General features: G+C 45.4%; 1 protein-coding gene across 9 annotated transcripts in view; it reads right to left on the minus strand.

The window, feature by feature from the left end:
- The window catches only part of LOC138754543 (kazrin-like), a 539,176-nt gene that overhangs the window by 433,476 nt on the left and 81,228 nt on the right, over positions 1–24,472 (minus strand). For 8 of the 9 annotated variants that reach the window (XM_069918950.1, XM_069918949.1, XM_069918946.1 and 5 more), the window contains one exon: positions 1,288–1,445. In XM_069918950.1, coding sequence (XP_069775051.1) covers positions 1,288–1,445 — 158 coding nt within the window. Of the gene's footprint in view, positions 1–1,287; positions 1,446–24,472 lie in introns of those variants that run through there. The other variant, XM_069918956.1, reaches the window with a different exon arrangement.

A 24,472-nucleotide genomic window follows, 5' to 3' on the forward strand; every position in this document is an offset into this window, starting at 1 on the left:
CTCTAGATTTCTGCAGAAGAAAAGATAGTTGTTTTCATTTACAAATCTCATTTCAAATTGATCTGGTACATTTACAAAACTTTACCTTTGAAGGTCAGATAAAAGGAAGATTTAACCAACGCTTCGGCTCCTGAGTGATTCACAGCACTAGGATAAGTCATTGAGCCTCATGTTATATTGATGTAGATCCACTTTACTGACCTTTGACGGAATAAATGCCACGTTTGAAGATCTCAGGCTCCATTTAAGCGAACGAATAGAGTCCTCAAAACACAAACTTTAACCATGCATGAAAGATCCGTGCTTGTTGTTTAAAATCTCTAGTTCTCCAACTACTGTCAACCCTTTCCCCCGGGTCTCTCTCTTTCTCTATCCTCCTATCCCCCTCCCTTCCTTCTCTTATCTCTGTGCTCAATCCTCACCCCTATCACCTCAGCTTTTTTTTTTCCATTTTCTATCCTCCTGCCCATTAGCCTGTGTTCTTTCCCCCTTCCTCTCCAACCTTTTTATTCAGGGGACTGCCTGCTTTTTCTTATTCCCAGGCTGAAAGTATCGGTTACCCTTTACTTCCTATGAATGGTGCATGGCCTGCTGAGTTTCTCCAGCAGGCTGGGGTACTGCACTCAACCCCAGCATCTGCAGAGTCTCTTGTTAAATGAAAACCTCCAGATAAGATGACTCGAAGGTCTCTCTGGAGGTGTTTATGAGACAGGTCTTGAGTATGCTGGGTGATGACACCAGGAGCCCAAAGGCAAACCCTCATTCCACTGATCACCCCTTGTCAATCTTGTGCCCCAGATCTCACCATCAATTCTTTCATAAAGGCTTCAGATCCATGAACTTGCCTATTCTATATCATTGCCTCTACGGAAAACTCGCCCTTGGTATCAAACGTGTCTTTGCAGGTTTGAACTTGTGTGTCTCTTTTGCTCCCCAATGGTCAGCTTGAAGCATTGTTCACCAATATTTACCTCCAAGCTCAATCCTTCAGAGATTTGTGGTTTGGCTCCAAATGTAAATAAATGAAATATGAGCTGCCGTTAATCTGGTCCCTGTGTTGCTTTAGCACAACATGCACAAGTTCATTTATCAAAATAGAAAATGCTGGAAGACCTCAGCCAGTTCATCATCATTTTTCACCGCATCATTTTGTCGGCTTTGACGGGTGAAGCTTTGCAATGATCAAGCTGGCTGAAGCTCCTTTGTTCTTCCGCAACCTCGTCCCCCATTCATTTCTCCCGGAGGTTGGCAGGGGATACAGACACAAATGTAACAGTTGCTTTGTACCTGGACATCCATGAGCAAATGTCTCATTAAGGCCAATGACTTCTTCAGGGTGTCCTGCTCCTCGGGCAGGAAGACATTAGGCTGAGTGTCCACAGCCGCAGACTTGCTCGCGATGAAACACGTGATCTGTTCATTTAAAGTATCCAGAGACCGGACGGCTGTGGATGGAAAACAAATAAGGTTAATTACTGCATTCAAAACGTCTTAGAGGAGAGAACCAAGGTTTCTCCAATACTCCTCCCTCTGTAGCTTCCTTTTTCCCTGCATCAAATCCAGTCTCCTTTCACATTTTTTTTAAAGATAATACAGCATGATAACAGGCCATTTCAGCTCACGAGTCCGTGCCGCCCAATTTACACCCAATTAATTTACACCCCTGTATATTTGGAATAGAGGAACGAAACCGGAGTCCCCCCAAGGGAAAACCCACGCAGATATGTGGAGAATGTACAAACACCTTACAGACAGCGCTGGATTTGAACCCCGGTCCCAATCGCTGGTGCTGTAAAAGCGTTGCGCTGATTGCTACGCCAACCATGCCGCCCTTCCTTTCATTCAGTCTTTCCAAAGGAACTCCATCTGCAATCCTTTTACCACTGACTTTACAAACTGTGACTCCAGATTGAAACCTTCGACTGGTTTCATTTCAACACCTTTCAATTGCTGGGGGAACCTTCAGACTGCGCTTTAGTCCATCTGGGAAGTGAATTCCATGCTCCCAACATTCACAGTGCATGTATTCAAAGCTCAAACGCACCTACTCCATTTCCAATTCCCACATGATTTGGATCAGATAAAATGAACTTTGTGATCAGCCAAATTTAGGTTTTCCTGATCTGATGGCGTAAAAGGGAATTGGCCCCTAGCCCTTGGGGAAGCCCAAGTAATAGAACCATAGATCATTACAGCGCAGAAACAGGTTCTTCGGCTCTTCTAATCTGTGTCAAACTATTTTTCGGTCTAGTCCCACTGACCTGCAGCCAGTCCACAGCCCTCCATATCTCTCCCATCCACGTATCCATCCAAATTCTTTTTAAATGCTAAGATTGACCCCGCATTCACCACTTCAGCTGGCAGCTTGTTCCACATTCCCACCACTCTCTGTGTGAAGAAGTTCCCCCTAATGTTCCCCCTAAACTTTTCCCCTTTCACCCTTAACCCATGTCCTCTGGTTTGTATCTTACCTATCCTCAGTAGAAAAAAAAAACTATCTTTAGTCTGCCTATACCCCTCATAATTTTAAATACCTCTATCAAATCTCCTCTCATTCTTCTACGCTCGAGGGAATAAACTCCTAACCGGTTAAATCTTTCCCTGTAACTCAATTCCTGAAGTTTGGGCAACATCTGAGTAAATTTTCTCTGCACTCTTTCAATTTTATTGACATCTTTCCTATAGTTAGATGACCAAAACTACACACAGTACTCATAATTTGGTCTCATCAATGTCTTATTCAACTTTACCATAACATAACATCCCAACTCCTATACATTGATTTATGAAAGCCAATATGCCAAAAGCTCTCTTTAGAACCCCCTATCCACTTGTGATGTCACTTTCAGGGAGTATATATCTGTATTTCCAGATCCCTCTGGCCTACTGCACTCCTCAGTGCCCTACCATTTATTGTGTATATCCTTTCTTGGTTTGTCCTTCCAAAATGCAACACCTCACACTTATCTGCATTAAACTCCATTTGCCATTTTTCAGCCCATTTTTCCAGCTCCCTTTGCAAGCTTGGATATGTACAGTTCCTGCTGTATTTTGGAAAGCACAACAAGCAATCTGTTGTGATGTTAGTTGAGGGATCTTCCTCATCCTTTTTCAAAATAATAGAAATATTTTGCAACCACCAGGGCAAACAAAACTTTACTCTCGTGTCTCATCAGAATGACAGACAGGGGAGCACCCTTTTTTTTTTGGGGGGGGGAGGTCTGAAGTGGAGGCTTATTTATTTATTTCATTAGGGTAAGGCACTATCTCGTTATCCTTATACTCTAAAGGACTAGAGGATAGTGAAGTCCATGGAGGATGTCTACTACACTCAATACAGGTGGAAAGCAATAAACATTGTGAAAGATTCCACACATACCACATGTAAAGTGCTCTCCCTTCTGCCATCTGGCAGGAGGGACCAAAGCACTTGGGCCTTTATGTCCAAAGTGGGAAGCAGCTATTTCCCCCAGGCCATCAGGCACCTGAACTCTCAGTACAGATGTGGATTATATACCATTGACTATCAGTGTTTACGTCTAAGTTCCTTAATATTTTAAAGGGTTAACTGCTTTCCTAACTTATACCCTTAATATTTTAAAGGGTTAACTGCTTTCCTAACTTATACCTATGTAAATATGCTCCATGCTAGTCGACCTACTGTGCGAGCATGGTATGAACAATAAATAAACAAACAATAAATTCCACCTACTGTGCAATGGTAGGAACGATAAATAAAGTTGACTTGACTAAAGTGTAAATACCAACACTGAGCCAAAATTGTCAGTGGTAAAGGATCCTCTTGTTATTCTTCAATCCTAGCTGTAAGCAAGCAGGGAACCCTGAGAGTTGGCAGGGTCTATGTGCAATGTGAAAGAGAATCTACATGTTGCTGGTCCAGAGAGCTTTGAGATTGTGTAACTGGTCATGAGCATTTGGACGATTTCAGGAAATGCAAAGCTACTGTATAAACTCTTAGCAGATAAATTCCCTTGTGCCTTCAAACTGAAGGATTTGTAAAACTATGACAATAAATTTAATCTCGAACATAAACCAACTCAGCCAATAAATCATTCAGTGACTTAAATAGTTTTCTCTTTACAAGTTATTTCTGTTCTTTGCTAGTCTAAAACTCTGCTGTCTATATGCTTCCTGACAATGCCTCATTCCCTAATGGAATACTCCATTCCCCGATGGGACACCCCATTCCCCAATGGGGCACCCCATTCCCCAATGGGGCACCCCATTCCCCAATGGGGCACCCCATTCCCCAATGGGACACCCCATTCTCCAATCAAAAACACAATTTTCCAATCAAACACCTCATTCCCCAATTGCCTCTGCTTGTTGGTCTGCATTGTCTACCAGACCGATTCCCATCCTTGCTTTCAAGTATCACCTTTGCCTCACCCTCTTTCTCCCACAACCTCCTCCAAGCCTCCAATCTCAAGTTGTTGGTGCTCATCCAGAATGGTTATTTAGCACATTCTCGGTGTTCATTTACCCAGTTTTCTTGGTCGGTGTCCACAGACTAGCATTCCCACCCTGACCCCTCTCCTCCAAGGCACTCCTTGATATTATTCTCTCTTTGACTAAGCTTGTTGGTCATTTTGTTCAAAGATCTCTTTGTAAGATTCACATCAATAAAGTCTCGATTTAAAGCCCAAAATGTTTATTGCCCATTTTTCTTCACGATGCTATCTGACCTGCTGAGACATTCCAATTCTCCTTTGTTCACTCACATCACAAGATTTGTGAAATTGGGGTACAATTCAAAGGGTTACTTTAATATAAAAAGTTCTTGGAGTTTAGAAGATAATCAGGAAAAAGACTATATAATAAACATTTTTGATCTAAGACTAGCAGAAAAAAATCCTGTTTTTTTTTTTCAAGGTGGACTAATCCCTAATGTTTGGAACATTCCAATCTAATCCTTGGTCTGCCTGCAGGGGTTGAATTTATTAATTAAGAGATATAATAACAGGTCCTTCTGGCCCAAGACCCGAGCTGCTCATGTGACCATTTAACCCTCAAACCCCGTACTTCTTCGGAACATGGGAGGACACCAGAACACTCAGAGGAAACCCATGCAGACACGAGAAGAACGTTCAAATACCTTGCAGACAGGGCTGGATTCAAACCCAGTCACAGATGCTGTAATAGAGGGGCAAATTGATCCAAGGAAATGATAGGGTGTTGCTAGATTTGGCTATGGGCAACATTTCTTTGCCTCTCTCGATCGGTCCTCCCCTTGGGGGAAAGTTGGATTGTGAGGCCCAAGAATGTTAAGGATTAGCCAGACAATGTGATCAGAGACTCACACAGAGGCCCAGTTAAACCTTGGTGCACATGGGCAACTTTTCTCTGGCCCCCTTGCCCCACAAATGGCAGGACTCTGCTGTGTTCCCTTTACCACAATGCAAACTGAGCAGTGAGGTTGCCCAGTCAGGGTTAAGAGAGAGGGCTCTGCAGAGGGAATAACTTTAATAATTGAAAGAGCATGACCCAACATTAGAGCTTAAATCAATTAATGGAACGAGGTATTGGCTGGGTCGGTTTATGTTTGAAATTGGTTTTATTGGCCCTGCTCGCAAATATATTAGCCTTGAAGTGAGAAGAGAGAGGGAGAAAGAAAATCACTGCCTGGATTTTATGCAGTATTGACAAGACTGAGAAAGGATCAAACCAGCCCAAATTTTCTTGTGGCATGGACTGTCAATATTAGTTTAATTTCCGGTGCCCTTTTCCCCACTGATGAATGAAATGGTTGAGGTGTGACCTTCGTGGAGGGTCAGCACAGAAAACATTGCTGGCTCGTAATACTACTGGATGCTGACTCAGGCAGACATTGAGAGCGTCCTTACAACCTTGCCCCTTCACGCTGCTTGTCAATACCAACAGTTTGGGCAATTTTGGATCGTAGTGCAATAGCCAAAAGGGGATTAGGGGCTTGTGAAGTTGGGGGTGAGGGGCATTTCAATAAAGACAATATTACCCGGTTCAGATTTTCCTTCTCTCTTTTCCTTATTCCTCTGTCTCCTTGACTCCAGCTCTCCACCCCCTTTCCTTCATTTTCCTATCAGTTATCCCCTCCCTATCATTTCCCAGCTTTTTTCTCTTCTACCCTCCCACCTGTATTCACCTATAATCTCTTAACTGTGCTTCTCCCCCTGCCCCTTCCTTCTCCTCTTCCACCCTCCCCCACCGATATTTTCAAAGGGCCCAGTCCCGAAATTATGCATACTTTTTTCTTGCTGTGGACGCCGAATGACCTGCTCAGCTTCTCCAGCATGTTTTCAAGTTTCTTTTACTGTTATGCAATGACAGACATAATATTGCACGAGGTTACATTTAGTCTGTCGTCAGGCAGACAAAGATACACCACCAGCAGGTGCCCGGCACCCCTTACAGTCAGACAAAAAGAAGCAGAAGAAAGTCCCTGTGGATCGCCTACACAGTGCTCCCACAACTTCTTCAGCCTTACAGACTTCAGTCCAATCTATCAGCTACATGAGCTCCAGATCTGTGTTGATAAGACCACCAGCCTACAGCAGGGGCGTCCTCTGTACCTGCAGGAAGACCACCTAAGGGCTGACTCCACCTGGCCGGCTGTCAATCAGCCGACCTGAATATAGACCTGAGCCGGCCCCTCCTGAGCCAGTCACATGGGAGCCACCAAAGCACGAACTGGTGTTCCGACTTTTACTGGAACAAAGCCTGTTGTACAGTCTTCGAGTTTTGTGCTTGCTTGTTGCTACCTCAAGATTCAAACCGATCAGGAGACCTTCAATGGCCCCTCAGGAAGCCCTCCCACCCTTGCACACTTGTATCCTAGTTCCGATACCTGGAACCCCTCAGCCAGTCTCCATGCTGGCATTTGCAAACATTCTTGTTCAATTGAATTGAAGGCTAAGTGGCTCAAAGTAAAGGAGATAACTATTAGGCCAGTGGTTCCCAACTTTTCTTCACCGACAGATCATCTTCAGTATTCCTCAACTTACCACGGACTTCCTAAAACAAACCCATAGACGAGCAGTTGGGTAAGGAAGTGGGAGAGTAGGACTAGTGAGTTTACCAGAATACCATGGAACACGACAGCACAGAAACAGGCCCTATTGCCCAGCTAATCTGTGCCAAACTGTCAATCTGCACCCGGACCAAGCCCCTCCTCCCCATCCATGTACCTTCCAAAATTTTTCTTCAATGTTATAATCGGCCTGCATTCACCACTTCAGCTGGGTATTTTTAGTTTTGATGAGATTATTTGCTTGGCAGAATTTTTCAGTTTTAATCAAGATACAGCCTTGCAAAGGGTGGATCACCTGCAACAAATCCACGGACCACCACTGAATGAGGCAAGCACCAAGGATTTAGAGGAGGGTTATCCTTGGGCAAGTCTGTGAATGCAAGTGGACGAGATGTGCATTCTCGTCACGTTCCACTGGAATGTGTTTGAGGTCACTCCTGTTCTTTGGCTCACTCGGGAATTATTGTAATGGCCATGACTTTCTCTTCAGGTTTGCACAGTTGACCTTAAATGAATAACTATTTTTTCTGCAAGGTTAGGACAAAGATTGCAGGTCTGCTTCATTCTGCTCGTTACAGATTGACTATCACAGATCTCATTCTGACTTGTCCTTGGAGAAATGAACTGTGGTGGAGCTTTATCTTCATCTTTCTGAAACTTGCAATAAAAATGCCCCCCGTGGCCAAGAATCGCAAAATACATTTTCTCCCATGTGTAATCAACATAAGGATAAGAGCTAGCATTATATTGGGGCTTAGGATTTTAATTTAGACACACAGCGTGGTAACAGGCCCTTCCAGCCCACGAGCAAATGCCCCAATCAACTTACCACCCCTGTACATTTTGAAGGGTGGAGGGAAACCGGAACACCCGGAGAAAACCCACGCAGACATGGGAAGAACCTCCTCACAGACAGTGCCAGCTTCGAACCTGGGTCAGTGGCGCTGTAATAGCGTGGCGCTAACCGTTAAGAATCCAGCTCAGAAGGTGAATTAATGTGGTGTATATGGGGGTTGATTATGCAGGGAATAAGCTGCAATTTCACCACTGTGAGTGTGGTTCTCCCCCCCAACATTGCAGTTGAAAAACCGCAGTGATTGAATGCAATTTTGTGAACCTAATAAACTCCTCCCTCTAAACCAGGTTACCGTGCACATCTAATATACATAGGGAAATGAAGGATGACATTCGGAAACCAGACGAAGCTACTCAGGAGTGTCCAAGCTCCCTAATTCTTTAAAGTATGGTAATACTGCATTACTAATTCACGGTCCTCTATAAAAGCCTCTCCAGTTCTCAATGTGAATGGCATTTCTGAAATATATGACCATACATTAGTTTGATGGCAGAATGAATGAAAAGAAAGACATGAACTGATTGCATTGTATTTCCCCGGATACGTTTCCATGAATAAAGCATAATTTTGAAAAACAAAATCAGAACATGCAATGATAGGTTGGGTGGCCCCGTGTGACTGTGTGGGTTTTTTCCCTGGGGGCTCTGATTTCCTTCCACCATTTGAAATGTACTGGGGAGTGCAGGTTAATGGGGTGTAAATTGGGCTGCACAGACTCGTGGGCCGAAATGTGCTGTATGTCTAAATTTAAATTTAGAATTTAAGATCTGGCATTTGGATGATTCTGTAATTGTTTTGTGACTCTTTGAACCAGTCTCCACAAATGGTGCACTTGGTGTGGAACGCTGGCTCAGTGGAATGTGCTTTCATAGCACTGCAGACGCCACGGCCGGACTAATGTTGTAGCATATGCCACGGGATCCGGATTTTCAAGTGTTTCTGGTCAGGGCTGTGTGGAAAGGAGTCCCTCCTGCAGGAAATTCCTGCTGTTCCCAACATTGCATAGGCAATATTAATTTTTTTTAATTTAGACATACAGCACGGTAACAGGCCCTTCCGGCCCATGAGCCCCGTGGCAACCCAGTTAATCTACAACCCGCGGTACATTTTTGAAGGGTGGGAGGAAACCAGAGCCCCCTGGGGAAAGCCCATGGGGAGAACGTACGAGCACCTTACAGGGACCGTGGGATTCGAACCCCGGTCCCGATTGCTGGCGCCATCCTCCCTGCTACAAGAGGGAGTCTGATGGTGTTGTCTTTAAACTGGCACTGATCAATTGGCTAAAGTCAGTTTAATGCCGGAAAATTGATGCAGGTGAACTGTGGATGTCCATTTGGAATTGGGGGTTGTCAGTGGGACCTCCAGCTGCCTATGGTGCTGTGGGTGCTCAGCCAATGAGTCGGAGACCATCAGAAAAGAATGGAGGGAAAGTGAATTGGACAGGGAAGTCATTTTAAGATGCAGGATCAAGTGAAGGGACAGATGCAAAGCTACTGCTGTTCCCATTTCATATGAGATATTAAGCTGAAGCGAATTGTAGACGCTACAAGGTACCAAACCTTTGATTGTTTTTCAACAATATTCTACAACGTGAATCATCGAGATTAAAAAAAGTCCATCAGCCCACTGAGTCTTTGCTGATCATCGAGTGTCCATTTCTCCAAGAATTCTGTTTGCATAGTCTCTCCAGATTCCACATTCACGTTCACACTGGGAGCAATTCATAGCGGCTAAATGACCTTCCATCTGACCGAGGTGAGGATTATTTTTTTGTTCCGCTAAGGAGCGTTTCCATTTCCATCTTTGTGCAGTGGCTAGGTTAGTGATTTTAGCCAATTATCACCTTTAATCAGGGTTATTAACACAGACCATCAGTGTGGTATCTCATAGCCACTGCACAAAGATGAAAATATTTCTCATAATTCAGAGTGCATGAACACGGGAGCCCTTGAAAATCTGGGGCCCGTGGCATATGCTACTATATTAGTCCGGCCCTGGTGTCTAAAGTGCTATGAAAGCACATTCCACTGAGCCAGCGCTTCATGCCAAGCGCACCATTTGCGGAGACTGGTTCAAAGAGTTACAAAACAATTACGGAATCATCCAAATGCCAGATCTTAACTTCAAAATTTAAATTTAGACATACAGCACATTTTGGCCCACGAGTCTGTGCAGCCCAATTTACACCCATTAACCTGCAACCCCAGTACGTTTCAAATGGTGGAAGGAAACCAGAGCCCCCGGGGAAAACACACGCAGTCACAGGGAGAACGTAGAAACTCCTGACAGATAGCGCGGGATTCGAAACCCGGTCCCGGTCACTAGTGCTGTAAAGGCGTTGTACCAACTGCAAGGCAAAATGTGTCGCCCTGTTGGATGCTTGGCAACACTTCTTTCCAGGATATGGACTCTTCAAGCAAGAAGCAGGGAGGATGCCCTCCCGTGACCAAGAGCACGCAAACATTGCTCTTTGTCTGCCACCTTTGGCTACAGAAATGGGACTGCACTTCAAGCACAATCCAGCAAGAGCTAAGTGCTTTGTGACCTCCGGAGAACATCACAAGATGCAAGCAGACACTGGAGGTAGCATCATGGTAGTGTGGCAACCCTGCCAGAGTCAGCTCTCGGCCAGGGCAGCAGGTCCACAGTCGGGCAAAAGGTTAATTAAACCTGTCTTGGATCTCATGCCACTTATCAGGAGGACCTTGTCTCTGCATGTGTACCTTGCAGGAATTCCTCTCAAACACTTTGGGGAATTTGGATACAGATGTTTTCCATTGTGCCCTAGTATGAGAGATGCAGTTCAGAAACATACAGTACAGAAGAGCTGTGATATAGACAGTGGAGAGATGGTTGCCAAGGAGACCACTACAGGGCTTTACAAGGGCTGAGTCATTGTTCAAAACTAAATCGCCCCTTTTGTAAACATGATGTAACTGGCCATGGAGAGATATGGTCCTTCAAAACCTGAACACAGGGAAAAGAAAATGGATCCTTGGAAGAGAAAAGAAAATGCCACAAATCTGCCTGCTTCGTTCATATTCCCTTCGAATCAACATTCATCTCATCATTTCCGACTGCAAATCAAATGACACAGTTCCTCCCTTCATTTTACCCTTTATCCCAAAAATCTTTGGGGGCTCCAGATCCAGGCTGGATATCACTAATCGCTTCTACTTGATTCACTTCAATCTGCATTTTACATCGTGCCCAGTTCCAGCAACTCTGCACCCAACTTTCCCAAGAACAACAATGTTGCTCAGCTGCGTGTCCAGCCCGCTTCTGTTCGCGCTACTGACCCACATCTGCAGCAGCAGATCCATCTCCAACAGGGTCATCAAGTTTGTGGATGACACAACAGTAGTCGGCCTCATCAATAACAGCGATAAGTCAGACTACAGAGAAGTGGTAGAAAATCTCGTGAAATGGTACAAGAATAACAGCCCAAGTCTCAACAGGCAAGATGAAGGAGATGATCGTGGACTTCAGGAGGACCAGGAACGACCACTCTCCAATACAATTAATAACTCAGTAGTCGAGAATGGATTGCTGTCGATAAGTAGATTGGAGGTCAATCCACAGGACTACAGGAGTGGCAGAGAGGATCACTGGGGTTGCTTTCTCTCCTCCCCTTCGACGTAATCTACTGCGATTGTGTCTGAAGAGGACGCACACCACTCGACACACATCAAGAGACTCCCATCAAGAGAGTAGCTGAGAAACAGCTTCTTCCCACAGGCAGTGGGGATGCTGAATGACTAAATGAACTCGAACACTAACAACTAGGTGGGCTAGTGCTCAGCATGGCAGTGCTCGACAGTCTGCTATTGACCGATGGACTGTGATCTTTCTGTAAGGAAGTCCAGAATTCAGTTACAGTGGGGGTGGGGTGTTGACTCCCAGCGTGGATAGCTTTTCCACCAGCCTCTGGGGAATGACCATATTAAATGCCAAGCTGAAGTCGATGAACAGCAGCCTGGCATAGAGGTGTCATCTCCAGATGGGATAGGACAGAGTGGAGAGGCAATGCTCTGGCATTATCTGTGGAAAGAAAAAGGTCGAGAACCACTGGGTTAGCCCCTTATTGTGAGAGAGCATGCCTAATTTTAGACACTTCACTGGAGGCAAGCATCAAGCTCCTAGGTAGCTGGTCATGCAGTGTAAAGATTTTGATTTTAGAGTTCCTCTAAACACTCGAGAGTACGGACCAAGTTGTCTTCTCATTGCACCCAACAAACCTGCCATTCCAGAAATTGAACTGGTGAACTTCAAAGCCATATTGAGCAGTGAATTGAAAGATTGATGATGTTGAGTAGACAGCTTTGGGAAAGTAAAATCCAATTCTGAAGCCAGAGAGAGAGAGAGAGAGAGAGAGAGAGAGAGAGAGAGAGAGAGAGGGCAATATGTTCTTTTGAACTGACTTTCTTATTTATCTCATATGAAGTACTGAACTACTGTACTTTTGAGTCACGCATCTGAAAATCCATTGTGAAGTTTTGGGTTTATAGAGCTAACCATTTGAGACAACTCTTTTTCCAATGGGGACAAAATATTAAAACTTTGATATCATATTTTAATCAAACATGACACTTAAAAATTTAAACAATGTTGGTCAAATATTAGGTTGATGCTGAAATTTTATAGAGAATTAAATTCATAGTTTCCAATTAGATCCTTATCTGATTGAAGTTTGTTAAATTAATAGAAAGAATAAATGGAATAAGTATCAGGTTGAGAGACAGCAAGGTCCTTGCAGGGAGGTTCACTTCTCCAGTATAGTGTTGAGTGATGGCAAGGTCCTTGCAGGGAGGTTCACCTCTTCAGTACAGTGTTGAATGATGGCAAGGTCCTTGCAGGGAGGTTCACCTCTCCAGCACAGAGTTGAGTGATGGCAAGGTCCTTGCAAGGAGGTTCACCTCTCCAGTACAGTGTTGAGTGATGGCAAGGTCCTTGCAGGGAGGTTTACCTCTCCAGTACAGTGTTGAGTGATGGCAAGGTCCTTGCAGAGAGGTTCACCTCCAGTACAGTGTTGAATGATGGCAAGGTCCTTGCAGGGAGTTTCACCTCTCCAGTGCAGTGTTGAGTGATGGCAAGGTCATGGCAGAGAGGTTCACCTCTCCAGCACAGAGTTGAGTGATGACAAGGTCCTTGCAGGGAGGTTCACCTCTCCAGTACAGTGTTGAGTGATGGCAAGGTCCTTGCAGGGAAGTTTACCTCTCCAGTACAGTGTTGAGTGATGGCAAGGTCCTTGCAGAGAGGTTCACCTCCAGTACAGTGTTGAATGATGGCAAGGTCCTTGCAGGGAGGTTCACCTCTCCAGTACAGTGTTGAGTGATGGCAAGGTCCTTGCAGGGAGGTTCACCTCTCCAGTATAGTGTTGAGTGATGGCAAGGTCCTTGTAGGGAGGTTCACCACTCCAGTACAGTGTTGAGTGATGCAAGGTCCTTGCAGGGAGGTTCACCTCTCCAGTATAGTGTTGGGTGATGGCAAGGTCCTTGTAGGGAGGTTCACCACTCCAGTACAGTGTTGAGTGATGGCAAGGTCCTTGCAGGGTGGTTCACCTCCAGTACTTTGTTGAGTGATGGCAAGGTCCTTGCAGAGAGGTTCACCCCCAGTACAGTGTTGAGTGATGGCAAGATCCTTGCAGGGAGGTTCGCCTCTCCAGTACAGTGTTGAGTGATGGCAAGGTCCTTGCAGGGAGGTTCACCTCTCCAGTACAGTGTTAAGTGATGGCAAGGTCCTTGCAGGGAGGTTCGCCTCTCCAGTACAGTGTTGAGTGATGGCAAGGTCCTTGCAGGGAGGTTCACCTCTCCAGTACAGTGTTGAATGATGGCAAGGTCCTTGCAGGGAGGTTCACCTCTCCAGTACAGTGTTGAGTGATGGGAAGGTCCTTGCAGGGAGGTTCACCTCTCCAGTATAGTGTTGAGTGATGGCAAGGTCCTTGTAGGGAGGTTCACCTCTCCAGTACAGTGTTGAGTGATGGGAAGGTCCTTGTACAGAGGTTCACCCCCAGTACAGTGTTGAGTGATGGCAAGGTCCTTGCAGGGTGGTTCACCTGCAGTACAGTGTTGAGTGATGGCAAGGTCCTTGCAGAGAGGTTCACCCCCAGTACAGTGTTGAATGATGCCAAGGTCCTTGCAGAGAGGTTCACCTCTCCAGTACAGTGTTGAGTGATGGCAAGGTCCTTGCAGGGAGGTTCACCTCTCCAGTACAGTGTTGAATGATGGCAAGGTCCTTGCAGAGAGGTTCACCTCCAGTACAGTGTTGAGTGATGGCAAGGTCCTTGCAGAGAGGTTCATCTCCAGTACAGTGTTGAGTGATGGCAAGGTCCTTGTAGGGAGGTTCACCTCTAAAGGAATAGCAAGGAAGTGAGAAAGGATGGACAAGACGCGCGTGTTTTTCCTTATCTAGGGATTCAAGGAATTTCTTCAGCGTCTCCTGCTCCAATGACTGTAACTGTTGAAAGTGCAGTGGAAATCATCTCTAGGAACAAAGCGAAGTTGACCGACTTTCCAAGGATTCTTCTTCCCAATGGATTTGGTGTTTCTCTACATGGAGGCCAACTGCACGAAAACCAACAAGGTCGGGTCACATACAGCAATGAGCTCTCTGAACCGTTCTCCATTAACAATGGCGTGAAGCAAGGCTGCGTTCTCACACCAACCCTCTTTTCAATCTTCTTCAGCATGATGCTAAAACAAGCCATGAAAGACCTCAACAATGAAGACGCTGTTTACATCCGGTACCGCACGGATGGCAGTCTCTTCAATCTGAGGCGCCTGCAAGCTTACACCAAGACACAAGAGCAACTTGTCCGTGAACTACTCTTTGCAGACGATGCCGCTTTAGTTGCCCATTCAGAGCCAGCTCTTCAGCGCTTGACGTTCTGTTTTGCGGAAACTGCCAAAATGTTGGGCCTGGAAGTCAGCCTGAAGAAAACTGAGGTTCTCCATCAGCCAGCTCCCCACCATGACTACTAGTCCCCCCACATCTCCATCGGGCACACAAAACTCAAAACGGTCAACCAGTTTACCTATCTCGGCTGCACCATTTCATCGGATGCAAGGATCAACAAAGAGATAGACAACAGACTTGCCAAGGCAAATAGCGCCTTTGGAAGACTACACAAAAGAGTCTGGAAAAACAACCAACTGAAAAACCTCTCAAAGATTAGCGTATACAGAGCCGTTGTCATACCCACACTCCTGTTCGGCTCTGAATCATGGGTCCTTTACCGGCATCACCTACGGCTCCTAGAACGCTTCCACCAGCGTTGTCTCCACTCCATCCTCAACATTCATTGGAGCGACTTCATCTCCAACATCAAAGTACTCGAGATGGCAGAGGCCGACAGCATCAAATCCACGCTGCTGATGATCCAACTGCGCTGGGTAGGTCACGTCTCCAGAATGGAGGACCATTGCCTTCCCAAGATCGTGTTATATGGCGAGCTCTCCACTGGCCACCGTGACAGAGGTGCACCAAAGAAAAGGTACAAGGACTGCCTAAAGAAATCTCTTGGTGCCTGCCCCATTGACCACCGTCAGTGGGCTGATCTCGCCTCAAACCGTGCATCTTGGTGCCTCACAGTTCAGCGGGCAGCAACCTCCTTTGAAGAAGACCGCAGAGCCCACCTCACTGTCAAAAGACAAAGGAGGAAAAACCCAACACCCAACCCCAACCAACCAATTTTCCCTTGCAACCGCTGCAACTGTGTCTGCCTGTCCCACATCAGACTTGTCAGCCACAAACGAGCCGGCAGCTGACGTGGACATTACCCCTCCATAAATCTTCGTCCGCGAAGCCAAGCCAAAGAAGACATGGAGGCCAAGGTGAAAAAAGATTTTAACAGGGTAAGGATATTTTAGGTGACCACTGCTGTATCCCATGATTTGTGCAACTAATTACGATGAGGATTCTCAAAAAACATTGCTAAATTATGCAGGATCCCTAACTTGCTTTTTTAATATTTAAATTAGGCTTCCAATTGGATGTGAGATCAGCAGCAGGGACATATCCTGTGCTTTATCTTTCTGAAGGAGAAAAAAGGAAATGGTGTGGCGGCGCACATACTTGTGGCAAACTGGCCCCACTTGTACCGCCGTGTGGCGGGACAGCCATGAGAAGATGGCACCATCAGGGGACCTCCTTGCTTCGTGGCTTTAGCCCAGTGCATGCCTCGGGCAGGCGTGATGATGTCACGGCCCGTGTGGGGGTGGAGCGCATACGAGTTTTGAAATAAACGGTTTTTGAGAACCTCCAACATGGTGGTTGTTAGTCTTCTTCATTGTAGCTGTCGCTACAATGGATCTTTTTGTAGGTTATGGGCAGCACAGGAGGGGATGGACAAAGTGTAAGGTCGAGTTGAGGCTTTGGGCTACATGAAGCCAGTGAAGTGGGGGTACTCTCATGAGAGACGATGCAATGTAAACTGCCCTGCTTGCAATTCCAGGGGACTGAGGAGAAGGACGTAGGGGTCTTTGTGTCATGGTTCATCCCCTCCAACAACATGACATGCTGCTCCTGGGAACGCACTCACAAGCAGACATCCAGAATGGCTGGAAGACCATCAACTCTTTGGGCTCCTCAAAACCTGGTCTTTCACCACATGCTGGTGAGGGAATGATGCTGAATGGAACATTCCAGGCTGCAAGCGTATGTGCCGAGGGCCACACTGAGGCCTGGTGCAGCCGATGTGAGGGCACTGTGGGGAAGAAGCATGGAATCCTTCCGCTACTGGGAATTGAGGGGCTGAGACTGAGGGGAAGCCCCTCGTACAGGGCGGAGAGTAATGGCAAGGTGCTACAATGGTGTAAAGAGAAAATGAGTGTAACAATGTACAGTGATAGAATTTGGACACGAAGGGAATAAAGAGACTTGAATGGTTTCTCTTTGCAAACAATTTATTGTGAATAAAGACCAGCAAACCGTCTCTAGAGTACAGAATGCTTGATTTATCAAGATGGTCTCAGACCCAGTTTGGGCTATGGACTAGATACATGGCTGCCTCTGTTCATTCAATTAATAAATCAGTAGCATGCCATGTGCCATTCACAATGGTGCCAAACTTAAAAGGAGGGCTGAGAAATCACAAGTCTTTGAGGAGCCCGATCCCGACCGTGAAAGAAACACTTGGGGAAAATCAGAGTTGAGCCCAAAATGGCTTTGGCCTGGTATTTGGACCATTCTTGTCCTCTGTTATCTTGCTCTGTTTGCAGAGGAGTCCAGTCGGCAGTATCACTACAAGACGAGAAGACTACATCTCTGCCAACTGTCCAGACACGTGCTTTGCACTTCTCAGCAGATGCAATAAGTAATAGCGAGAATTGAGAGCGAGGTAAAGTCCACCCACTTGTAATTTTGACATGCTCCTACACAATGTCCAAAGCCTACCAGGTTATTTATATGGCTCGGCCCTAATTAATACACCTTAGTGATTGCTCATTTATTAAGCATTCTATGCAGATTTACAGCCAAGCTTCCGAACAGATAATGCTGGCAGAACCTCTTCAGCCAAGAGCCCTGGAGTTGGTGTCAGCTCCTGGTGACCATTGGACCAGTTCTGTCCTCTACAACCCACCACAGAGAATTAACGGTGGATCCTGTCATCTGTCCATCCACTTTGATAGTGTTCTGCACTACTTCATCCCCCCCCCCCCCACCTCCCCCAATAGATTCTATCCCTTCATTTGTTCACCACATGTCCAAGGGAGGAACTAGGTTTTATCCAACTCTGAACAATGGCTGGCTCTCCCTGTTGCTTGTGGGGTTGGGTGATGCTTGTGTGACTACCCGTTCACGCCTGACTTTAAGAACACAAACAGATTTAAGTTGCTCCACGTCCCCTCGTCTCCAGCATCGCGCGTTAACAGTTACAAAACTTCTCGTCTCAATAAGGGTTCTTAACTTGTTGCTCCTGTTGATCCATTTCTTCAGAGGAGCTCTCCTTACATCTCTTCTGAGTATTTAGAACCATCTCCTGAACTCTTAGAATTGCTCTGTGCTTTTTCAGCTTTCCGTTAAGTTTGCAGATAACACTTTGCCTATTTTTGTTTCAATCTAAACATTTCCATTCTGCTTCAAATACCAGCAAAGAAAACAAATAATTAAAAAGAAAACCCACACTGATAAGGACTCAGAAAAGACGCAAAGGGATCCAGCATTTGTCAAATGGAACTTTCCTTTCCCAGAACAAGGCCATAGGAAATGGGGAGTGAAACACAAAAGTCTGCAGACGCTGTGATTGAAGTAAAACCACAGGATACTGAAGGAACTCAGCAGGTCTTGCAGCGTCCACAGGAGGTAAAGATATACAGCCATTCCCCGACATGCATCCGAGTTCCGTTCTGACCCACCGGTCGGATCTCGAAATGGACACAGGTTGGACGCATGTTAGCATGGCATAATGCACGCTTACCAAACGGCAACTGAGAGCAAGAACAGAGAGAGATGCTGTGGTGTAGTGTCTGCCAGTCACTATCGTACGCACATAGCCATTAGCACTGATGGTCGCACAACCAAGCGCAGTTTTTATATTTATATATATTTTTATTTATTTATACAGTATTCTTTTCGGTCATAAGTCACAAAGGTCGTATGTAGGGGAGAGGGTGTGTTACCAACTTTTCAGGATGATCCCTTCTTAAAGAGAGGAGTGGGATGGAAAGATGATTGGGAAAGCAAGATGTACCAAGTTACGAAGACCTCGTGAGTCAGGCAGTTGCAGGAAGTTAGAGACCACCACACTCGTGGCAAGACATCGAGGATTGTTCCAAACTACCTGAGAGGGCAGTGGAAAAGGAAGACCTTGCCACCATGGATTGGTTTGCAGGGAGTATTAGGGGTTGTGTACAATGTGGAGGATGGCAATGGTCGAAGACTTGAGGGAAGAAAATATTGATCAAAGGAATATGGAAAGGAGTGGCGATCTTCAACTTGCTGGCAGAATCGGAGGTGTCTATGCCAATGGAGCGAGAATGGTGGGAATGGATTTGGTAGTCATCTTGGCCAACAATGGATGGGAGATGATGGCAGGACAGATGCAATGAGCGAAAGCCATTGGCGAATGTTCTGATAACGGTCGTGATTTAATTCAGAAAAAAGAACTGAGGGGCAAAATGAAAGCATTGGGATTATGTTCACGTGACCAAACGCGAAATAACAGGAGCAGGAATAGACCCCCAAACTCTCAGCCTGTCCCACTGCATAATCCAGCGTGGAAAATCCTTGCAGCCCCTCAGGCACTTATCAATAGTAATCTCATTTTCCAGCACGCAGCCCAGATTTCTGTGCCATGGTGTTTCAAATATTAAATTATATAAGGGCACTTGCCTTCACTGGGTCCACTATTGTTTGTTATATATATTAACGATCTGGAAGTAGGGGTGGAGAATTGGATAAGCAAGTTTGCGGATGATACAAAGATTGGTGGTGTTGTGGACAGTGAGGAAGATTACCGTAGATTAAAAGGTGATTTAGGAAGACTGGAGGTGTGGGCTGAGAAATGGCCGATGGAATTTAATACGGATAAGTGTGAGGTGTTACATTTTGGAAAGGCAAATCTAAATAGGTCATATGCATTAAATGGTAGGCTATTGAGATGTGCAGAGCAACAAAGGGATTTAGGAGTGATGGTAAATAGTTCCCTCAAGGCTGATACTCAGGTAGATGGTGTGGTGAAGAAGGCATTTGGAATGTTGGCCTTCATAAATCAGAGTATTGAATTCAAGAGTAGGGAGGTTATGATGAAATTGTACAAAGCATTGGTGAGGTCAAATTTGGAGTACTGTGTACAGTTTTGGTCACCAAATTATAGGAAAGATATAAACAAAATAGAGAGAGTACAGAGAAGGTTCACAAGAATGTTGACAGGATTTCAAGGTTTGAGTTACAGGGAAAGGTTGTGCAGACTAGGGCTTTTTTCTCTGGAGCATAGAAGATTGAGGGGGGACTTGATAGAGGTGTTTAAGATTTTAAAAGGGATAGACAGAGTAAATGTGGATAGGCTTTTTCAATTAAGAGTGGGGGAGATTCAAACTAGAGGGCATGGTTTAAGATTGAAGGGGGAAAATTATAAAGGGAACATGAGGGGAAATTTCTTTACGCAAAGGGTGGTAGGGATGTGGAATGAGCTTCCGGAAGACGTGATTGAGGCGGGATCATTGGTTACATTTAAGGAAAGACTGGATAGTTACATGGAGAGGAGAGGACTGGAGGGGTATGGACCGGGTGCTGGTCAGTGGGACTAGGAGGGTGGGAATTTGTTACGGCATGGACTAGTAGGGCCGAACTGGCCTGTAAGTGGTTACATGGTTATATATGGTTACTACCTAAGACAGTGTGTTCCACATTTCAACCACACTCTGGAAAAAAAAATCTTCTTTTAATGCAGACAAGTGTGAGGTGTTACATTTTGGAAGGACAAGCCAAGGTAGGACAGACATGGTAGATGGTAGAACAGAGGGATCTGGAAATCAGATACATAGTTCTCTGAAAGTGGTGCCCAGGTCCATAGGATTGTAAAGAGGGCTTTTGGCATATTGGCCTTCATAAATCAAAGTATTGAGTATAGGAGTTGGGACATCATGATAAAGTTGGATAAGACATTGGCGAGGCCAAATTTGGAGTATTGTGTGCAGTTTTGGTCACCTAACTACAGGAAAAATATCAATAAGATTGAAAGAGTGCAGAGAAGATTTACTCGGATGTTGTCCGGACTTCAGGAACAGGACAAGGTTAAACTGGCTGTGGCTTTATTCCCTGGAGCTAAAAGCTTAAAAGAATGAAGGGAGATTTGATATTGGTATACAAAATTAAAAGGGGTATAGATAGAGTAAATGCAAGGCAGCTTTTCCCATTGAGGGTAGGTGAGATACAAACCAGAGGACATAGGGGGATCATTCAGGGGAACTTATTTAGAGAGTGGTGGAGGTGTGAAACAAGCTGAAGTGGTGAATGCAGGCTCAATATTTACATTTAAGAAAAATGTTGACAGGTACATGGATGGGAGAGGTATGGAGGGATACAGAGACTGGGTGCAGGTCAGTGGGACAAGGCAGAATAATAGATCGGGACAGACGAGAAGGGCCAAAGGGCCTGCTTTCTCTGTTGTAATGTGCTATGGTTCTATTGAAGTGCAGCCATCAGGAAACAAAAGGTGCAAAGAATGGCTGATGGTGCAAGAGATGCAAAGTTTCCCACCCGACCGGGGTCAGGGATAGGGGGAAGGAATCAGAGTTGACTGGTTGACAGAACACGAGAGTGAAGGTTCATCAATCTGGCCTCAGGACAGTAGATTAGCCCTGGGCAAAGGCAGTGGATTAGTGCTGGATCACGTGATCCAAATTCCCACTGACACTGTAGATTTTATTTTACTATTTCAAGCTGAAGTCATCATCACCACATGTTACTCATCAGACAAGGAAAGCCATAAAATTATTTGTGAATTGCTCGTGTTCAACCCATAACAGGCTAGAATGTACCATGAAACTTTACCGTGGGGAAAAGGGAAGAGAAAATTATGCAAATATAAAGTTTCTAAAGTTCAATTACCTCATGCAGGAGGCAATTTTCCCCATTTTTGTTGCTCCCCGATGCACAATTCTGTAGATAACTGAGACCCTTCAATGCAGTGAATAACTATTATTGAGCAGATTTTTCATCTGGCGAATTCTAAAGGGGCAGTTGGTAGGTAAATTAATGACTCAAGTCTAGAACTTCACCAGTTGGAAGAATGGGCTGTCCCTCAGCGAACAAATCAGAGGAATACTGCACAGAAACAGGCCCTTTGGCCCACTGGGCTCATGCTGACCCTCAAAGGCTCCTCCATACTAATCTCATTTGCTAGCTCTTGTGAGAGAGGGCGATGAGGACATACTTATAGACACCACGTCATTTCAATTGCCAGTGCAGCCATCAGAAAATGTTAAAAAGGTGGATAGGACAGGTGACTGTCAGAGGAAGAGAGGTTGCAGTTCTCCAAAATAAGGAACTCTCGCAAGGACACAAGAGACTGCAGATACTGCAAGCTGAAGTTAAAAAGACTGCTGGAGGAACTGAGAACTCAGCAGGTCAAACAGCATCTGTGGAGTCAAAGGATTTATCAACATTTCGGGATGAGACCCTGCATCAGGAGTGAGAGTGTAGAAGGAGGAAGATAGGTTGTATAATAAGGGAAACATTTGACAGGGGGTGTGGGGGAGAGGGCAGTAATTTAGGTGGAATCATGCAAGGGGGAGGATCTTGGGCAGATGGAAAAAGTCAGATAGCACCTGTACACAGGAAGAGAGAGAAAAACACATCAGATACAGACAATCAGAGAGACAGAGAGAGAGATGCACAGAGGTTGGGGGGAAACAACATCAGGGAGACAGAGACCTTGAGGGGGGAAGTGCAAAGTTTAAGTATGATCAAGCTGAAATGTTAATTTGTGTTTTTCTCTTTCCTTGGATATTTCCTGATCAGTTGAATGTATTAGTCTTTCTTTTGGTATGTTTCAACTAAAATTGTTGCTACCTTTGAGATCAAACTTCAAAGCTGAGACCCTATATGTTCACGGAGGTGAAGTAAAAAGATCATAGGAGGCCTTCAGAGGAGAGCTGATTTGTCCAGCCTGCACTCATTGCCCACCCATTATCACTTCAGAAGATTCCTCATTGCCCACCCATTATCACTGCAGAAGATTCCTCATTGCCCACCCATTATCACTGCAGAAGATTCCTCATTCCCCACCCATTATCACTGCAGATTCCTCATTGCCCACCCATTATCACTGCAGAAGATTCCTCATTGCCCACCCATTATCACTGCAGAAGATTCCTCATTGCCCACCCATTATCACTGCAGAAGATTCCTCATTCCCCACCCATTATCACTGCAGATTCCTCATTGCCCACCCATTATCACTGCAGAAGATTCCTCATTGCCCACCCATTATCACTGCAGAAGATTCCTCATTGCCCACCCATTATCACTGCAGATTCCTCATTGCCCACCCATTATCACTGCAGAAGATTCTTCATTGCCCACCCATTATCACTGCAGAAGATTCCTCATTGCCCACCCATTATCACTGCAGAAGATTCCTCATTACCCACCCATTATCACTGCAGAAGATTCCTCATTGCCCACCCATTATCACTGCAGAAGATTCCTCATTGCCCACCCAATATCACTGCAGATTCCTCATTGCCCACCCATTATCACTGCAGAAGATTCCTCATTGCCCACCCATTATCACTTCAGAAGATTCCTCATTGCCCACCCAATATCACTGCAGATTCCTCATTGCCCACCCATTATCACTGCAGAAGATTCCTCATTGCCCACCCATTATCACTGCAGATTCCTCATTGCCCACCCATTATCACTGCAGAAGATTCCTCATTGCCCACCCATTATCACTGCAGATTCCTCATTGCCCACCCATTATCACTGCAGAAGATTCTTCATTGCCCACCCATTATCACTGCAGAAGATTCCTCATTGCCCACCCATTATCACTGCAGAAGATTCCTCATTACCCACCCATTATCACTGCAGAAGATTCCTCATTGCCCACCCATTATCACTGCAGAAGATTCTTCATTGCCCACCCATTATCACTGCAGAAGATTCCTCATTGCCCACCCATTATCACTGCAGAAGATTCCTCATTACCCACCCATTATCACTGCAGAAGATTCCTCATTGCCCACCCATTATCACTGCAGAAGATTCCTCATTGCCCACCCATTATCACTGCAGAAGATTCCTTATTGCCCACGCATTATCACTGCAGATTCCTCATTGCCCACCCATTATCATTGCAGAAGATTCCTCATTGCCCACCCATTATCATTGCAGAAGATTCCTCATTGCCCACCCATTATCATTGCAGAAGATTCCTCATTGCCCACCCACTATCACTGCAGAAGATTCCTCATTGCCCACCCATTATCACTGCAGAAGATTCCTCATTGCCCACCCGTTATCACTGCAGAAGATTCCTCATTGCCCACCCGTTATCACTGCAGAAGATTCCTCATTGCCCACCCATTATCACTGCAGATTCCTCATTGCCCACCCATTATCACTGCAGATTCCTCATTGCCCACCCATTATCATTGCAGAAGATTCCTCATTGCCCACCCATTATCACTGCAGAAGATTCCTCATTGCCCACCCATTATCACTGCAGAAGATTCCTCATTGCCCACCCATTATCACTGCAGAAGATTCCTCATTGCCCACCCATTATCACTGCAGAAGATTCCTCATTGCCCACCCATTATTACTGCAGAAGATTCCTCATTGCCCACCCATTATCATTGCAGAAGATTCCTCATTGCCCACCCATTATCACTGCAGAAGATTCCTCATTGCCCACCCATTATCACTGCAGAAGATTCCTCATTGCCCACCCATTATCACTGCAGAAGATTCCTCATTCCCCACCCATTATCACTGCAGATTCCTCATTGCCCACCCATTATCACTGCAGAAGATTCCTCATTGCCCACCCATTATCACTGCAGAAGATTCCTCATTGCCCACCCATTATCACTGCAGAAGATTCCTCATTGCCCACCCATTATCACTGCAGAAGATTC

The sequence above is a fragment of the Narcine bancroftii genome, chromosome 2 (assembly GCF_036971445.1).
Source record: "Narcine bancroftii isolate sNarBan1 chromosome 2, sNarBan1.hap1, whole genome shotgun sequence".
Lineage (NCBI taxonomy): Eukaryota > Metazoa > Chordata > Chondrichthyes > Torpediniformes > Narcinidae > Narcine > Narcine bancroftii.